This window comes from Apteryx rowi, unplaced genomic scaffold (assembly GCF_003343035.1).
Source record: "Apteryx rowi isolate R43461 unplaced genomic scaffold, aptRow1 scaffold_68, whole genome shotgun sequence".
NCBI classification, from domain to species: Eukaryota; Metazoa; Chordata; class Aves; order Apterygiformes; family Apterygidae; genus Apteryx; species Apteryx rowi.
The window spans coordinates 1,869,320-1,874,837 of NW_020450960.1; the positions used below are offsets into that span (position 1 = coordinate 1,869,320).

The 5,518-nt window shown below is 68.8% G+C and overlaps 1 protein-coding gene across 1 annotated transcript in view; it reads left to right on the forward strand.

Moving 5' to 3' along the window:
- LOC112975684 (platelet-activating factor receptor-like) overlaps positions 1-2,892 on the forward strand; it is a 7,395-nt gene extending 4,503 nt beyond the window's left edge. The window contains exon 2 of the mRNA XM_026086079.1: positions 2,803-2,892. Within this exon, the coding sequence (XP_025941864.1) occupies positions 2,803-2,892 (90 nt within the window). The remainder of the gene's footprint in view (positions 1-2,802) is intronic.
- Positions 2,893-5,518: the final 2,626 nt, after the last annotated feature.

The following is a 5,518-nucleotide window of genomic DNA, read 5'->3' on the forward strand; positions in this document are numbered from 1 at the left end:
CTCGGCGTCCCGGGGCGGTTCCCACGCGGGCCCCGGGGGCGGGCGGCGGCGGGGCCGCTCCCGTGGCGCCCCGGAGCCCCCCGAGGGCAGAGCCGGGCCTGGCGGGTTGAGGGCGGGCACGGCTTGGGCTGAGCTGGAGTCTCCGGCTCCTTCCTGCAGCCGGTGATTTTCTCTCCCGGGACAAGTCACGCTATTTTCATGCGTGGGAGCCCCGGCGGGGCAGGGCGCCCCGGGAGCTCCTTGGCGGGGCTCAGGGCACAGGCTGCAGTGGGTGCGCGACACTGTGCAAGCATGTGCGGACTGTGGTCGGGACCTTGTTCGGGCCCCTGGTCGGGCCGGTGGGTGCAGAGCAGCCGTGGGGCTCCCGGCGCTCCCTGTCTTGCACCGTGGGCCGAGCTGGTCGTGGCGGTGGGGGCTGGGGGGAGACTGCAAAATGGGGCATTTCCTCGGCACTGAGGTGCGAAGCCGGCGCTGGGCTGGTCGGGCTCCCTGGCTGAGCGTGGCTGGGCAGGGCGTGCGGCATGCGGCGGCGTGGGGCAGGCCGGCCAGGAGAAGGGGCCCAGCACGTCCCACCTCCCGGCTGAGCAGGCCTTTGGGGCTGAGAGGATTAACCGTGAGACAATTAATCCTCGCAGGCAAGAAGCGGGTGCTTTTTTGGGGATGGGGGTCTGGGCGTCCCTCTCCTCTCGTTGACTTGCTGCCCCCAGATGGTTGCGTTTGTTGAGGGAGCCGGGTCTGCTCCCTCCAGCCCACGCTCAACCTGCAGAGCGAGTTGGCGCCGAGACCTCCCGTCCGTCTCCGGCCCGTGATCCCAGCACGCGCGTCGCATCCCCAGCACGCCGTGGGCCCTCAGGGGCTGCCGCCGCTCACGGCGGGTCTCACCTGCTGCAGGCCCAGCGCCGAGCCCGGAGCTGGCAGGACGAGGGGCGAGCTGGGCCGCGTGGCGCTGGCTGCCCTCAGCGCGGCCCCTCCGTGCTCTTCCGGGCCTCTGGGTGCGTGTCCGGCTGCCGGAGCCCCCGAGGTGCCTCCTCGGGGTCTTTCCTCACCTCTGAGAGGAGGTCTGGCCGCGAGGAGATGCGCGCGGCCGCTGCGGGGAGGCGGCTCAGCCCTTTCCAAACATTTATCTGAGCGCTGGCAGAGCCAGCCGGGAAAAAAATAGCTACCGAAGTGACGGTGGAGCATCAGAGCTGGAGGGGGCCGCGAGGGCCTTGGCAAGGGGGAGGCGCGGGGGCGAGCAGGCCTTAGCCGGGGCCCTGGCGTCGCTCTCCGCCAGCCCAGCTCTGGGTCTGGCTCCGGGTGTCCCGGCTGCGGCTGGGCTGCGCTGTCGTGTCCGTGGCCTGTCCATCATGGCAGGATGAGTCCAGGCTTGGTGCTGAGCCCCAGCTCGGAGTCCGCCCCAGTCTCGCTGCCCAGCGGCCGGAACCGGGGCCGCACCAGGCTGTAGGAGCGGGGCTGGGAGAGCGCAGCTCCGAAGACGTGCCGCCGGCAGCGCCCGTCCCTCTTAGCTGGTCGTGGCCTCGAGGTAAAGACTGCATTTTTGCAAAAAATTGCAATTGCCTGTGGAGGGGGGTCAAGAGCGGTGGCGTTGCCCAGCCTGGGGGCGTCCTTCCCCGGCGCGTGCGTGGAGGGTGCACGCGGGGGCTCTTCCAGTGTCCCCAACGCGAGCTCGGAGCAGGAGGATCCCCGAGGATCCGCCTGCCCAGCGCCCATGATGGTGCTCCTGTGGCTGGGAGCGGGGCTCCAGATCCAGGTTTTGCAAACGGCTTGTCTCCGAATAAGCTGAACTGAAAGCCTGGCTCCAAACGAGCCAGAAATTTGGATCGGGAGCAAAAAGCGACTCTTGGCCCTTATTTTCATCATAGGCGAGACAAAAATCCAGATCTGAACGAGGCGAGGAGCCTGGATTCGGCTCCGGAGCTGAATGCATGGCTTGTGCTCCTTCTGCCCGTAAAATTGGATTTCCCGAAATAGCCTGTTGAAGACCAAACCCAGGCAGGGACCGAATGACAGGTCAACAGGGGTGTGGAAACCCCACCACGATGCTGGCTGCCTGCTGCAAGACGTTGGCAAGGAGTAATAATAGTAATGTGCTGCGCTGTCGCCTGGAAGAGCGCAGAGCCGGGGAGCTAAGAATAGCGCCCGAGTGCTGCTCTCGCGGCCGTGCCGACGGCGGTGGGGGCGCGCGGCGAGGCCCCGCCAGCCCCGATGCCGGTCCCCGCGTGGGCTGGGCTGCCGTGGCTGCCCTTGGCCCTGCGCCGCGCTGCCTGCTGCGATGTCACGCTTCCCTCTTTTTCTGCCACCCGCGGTGGGTTAAACGCCGGGTCCCTCTGCAAGGTGGCAGCACCCCGGGGCGCCCGGGACGAGGCGCAGCCGTTCGGGGGTCTCGGAACCCGCGCGAGACAGCGGCGCGCCCAGGGAGGCCGGGCCACGCGTCAGCTCCCTGCGAGCCACGGCTGCAGCACGTGGCAGGAGAGCTGGCGCCCATCAGATTAAGGTGAATTAATTTGTACTTTCCACATCTGCCTGGCATCGGGCGCTCTGGGCGCAGCCTGCCCCGGGCCCCCGCCTGGCCAGCAGATGTGCTCCAGCATCTCTCTGTGTCGGCTCCTCTAAAAGCTTCCCCAAATCCTAATTAGATTTTTCCCTTTCCCCCCCCCTCCCACTCCCCCCTCCATCTCACTCCTCCCCAAACGCTGGAGTTGGAACGAGCCATGACATGGTTTCTAATCAGCTTCTGAATTCATATTTCTCTTGGCTCCCTTTGGCGGAGGCTTTTCAAAGCCTTTGTCTGCCGCTGCCCAGGCACAGAGTGCTGTTCTGCAGCTCGTGCTGAGCCTCGATAGCGGCGCCTGCCCGAGCCCTCGAGAGCTGATAGCTCGGAAGTGCTTGTGATAGCAACCGGGAGACCCTACGAAAGCAAAGTGGTGTTTGTAGTGGGCAACTTGCAAGAACGCATCAATAGCATCCAGAAATCCTGCCAAAAGCGGCCAGCGCGGGAGCTAACATGGGGGAAATGGGTCATTTCCTGGGGGAAATGGGGGCCGGGGCTGCCATGCTGCCGCAGGCGTGATTCCCCTGCGCCGGGGCGGGCGCGTGGGCTCTGGCAGCAGTGCCGGCGCAGCTGGGTCCCGTTCCCAGCTGTGCCTTGGTGGGGGGAGTTTTGCTCCTGAGCTGGGTGCCGAGCCCCTTGCGCGGAGCGGGATGGCCTCCGACGGCTGGTGGTGCTGGTCCCACGGACGGGACCCCCTGCGCACAGCCGCGGCACCCGGCTTGGCTCCGCTGCGCTCGGAGGCAGAGCCTGTTTGGGCTCCTTCTCCGGGACCGAAACCTCTTCGGCAGCGAGTTGTGGCTGCGAGCGAAGCCAGTGGATGCAAACACTTGCCGGCGCTGCCAAGCCCCAATTAATAACCTGTGAATCATGATGCTGTTGGAAGAGCAGATGTTTGCAATGTGCTCGCCAGCTCTCACCATTTCACTGAGGGTCTGCTTGGCCTTAAAATGCCGGCTTCTGGAGTCGGGTGGTGCGAGGTGAGCTGGTCTCGCCGGCCGTCCCTCCTTTCTGCCTGCCCCAGGAGATGCCTGGGCTGGGAATTCACTGGAGTTTGCAGTGGGCAGAGTCGAGCTCGGCAAACAGCCTGTCCGTAGGAGTGCGGGGGCCGGTTCGGGGCTGCAGCGCTGGGGAAGCCGAAGGTACCCGAATCGCGGCGCGGCGCTGGGTGCCCGTCGGCGCGGGGCCCTGCCGGTGCTCATCCCTGCAGATGCTGAAGTGGTTGTTACTGGGGAAAATCCTGCGTGGCTCTGGGGTGACCCCCCCCCCATCACCCTACCCTGGGGAGCGTGCTGCACCGCCGGGCTGGGGTCTGCCCGCCTGGTCGGGGCAGGGTCCCCCCGGGGCCAGGCAGACGAGGGGCTGGAGGAGGAGTGAGGCGTGCTGCCCTCGGGCCCGCGGGGGTCGGGGGCCGGGACCCCCTGGGGCGGGTGCGGGGTTGGAGCGGAGCGGGGAGCGGGCTGCACCGCGGCTCCGGGGGCCGGGGCCTGCCTCCGTGCTGCAGATTAAAGGAAAGGTCTCGGCGTTTCTTAGCAAAACAAGCCTCTGCTCTGAGCTCCCCTGGGCCCCTTCTCCCGGGTGCTGGGAGCGGAGACGGCCCAGCGCGCCGGCGAGGGGAGCTGCCGGCGGGCGCCAGAGGGTTCGTGGTGCGTGGGTGCACGTGTGGGATGGGGGGCAAAAGCTGCATGAGCAAGTGTCGGTGCCCAGCCAGGGGGGTGCTGGGGGGGGGGCTGGAGAGAAGTGTGGGGTGTGCAGCGATGCAGGAGCAGTGGGGCAGGCGTGGCTGCGAGCTGGGGTGCTTGGGGTGCGCAGCAGTGCAGGAGCAAGGGGCTCACGTGGCTACGAGCTGGGGCGTGCAGCGACGCAGTGGTGCGGGGGCAGCGGGGTGTGGGGGGCCATGAGCTGGGGTGCACGGTGATGCAGGAGCAGTGGGGTGCGCGTGGCTGTGAGCCGGGGTGTGCAGCAGTGCGGGAGCAGCCGGTGCGTGTGGCTGTGCGCGGGGCTGCGTGTCTGTGTGGGGTGTGCGGTGGTGCGGGAGCAGTGGGCGGGCGCACGTGGCTGCGTGCAGGGCTGCGCGTCTGTGCGGGGTGTGCAGCGGTGCAGCAGTGTGGGAGCAGCAGGTGCACGTGGCTGCACGTGGGGCTGCGTGTCCGCGCGGGGTGTGCGGCGGTGTGGGAGCAGCAGGTAGGTGCATGTGGCTGTGCACGGGGCTGCGTGTCTGTGCGGTGGTGCAGCGGTGCAGGTGCATGTGGCTGTGCACGGGGCTGCGTGTCTGTGCGGTGGTGCAGCGGTGCAGGTGCATGTGGCTGTGCACGGGGCTGCGTGTCCGTGCGGGGTGTGCGGTGGTGCGGCGGTGCAGGAACAGCGGTGCAGGTGCATGTGTGCAGTGCCGTGCGTCTGTGCGGGGTGTGCAGCGGTGCAGGTGCGTGTGGCTGTGCAGTGCCGTGTGTCTGTGTGCGGTGGTGCAGCAGTGCATGTGGCTGTGCAGCGCGGGGTGTGCGGCGGTGCGGGAGCGGCGGGCGGGCGTGCGTGGCTGCGCGCGGGGGCGCGCGGGTGTTGCTCGGCATGTGCAGTCCCATGTGCCCGGGGATGCTCGGCTCTGCGCGGGGGCGTCCGGAGAGTGCCTGTGCGAGCGCGTGGGAGTGCCTCCGTGTGCGCGTGTGCGCCCGGCTCCGCGGCCGCCTCTCGCCGGGTGGAGGACGCCGCTCGCAGCCCGCGCGCGCAGGAGCCGGCGGCCGCGCTCCCCGCTGATGCGCCTGCCCCCCCGGGGGACTCCCCTCCCACGCAGCCCGGCCCTGCTTCCCCGCCTCGCCGCGGCATGGGGAGCCCGGAGGCACTCGGCAGGAAGAAGGGGAATTGGGCCGCCGCGCCGCTTCCGTCCGCCGGCTCGTGCTGAGCACCGGCGAGCCGCTTCGCGCACCGGCGGCGGCGCAGGGTGAGTGGGGGCGGCCGGGCCGGCGCTGCCGGTGC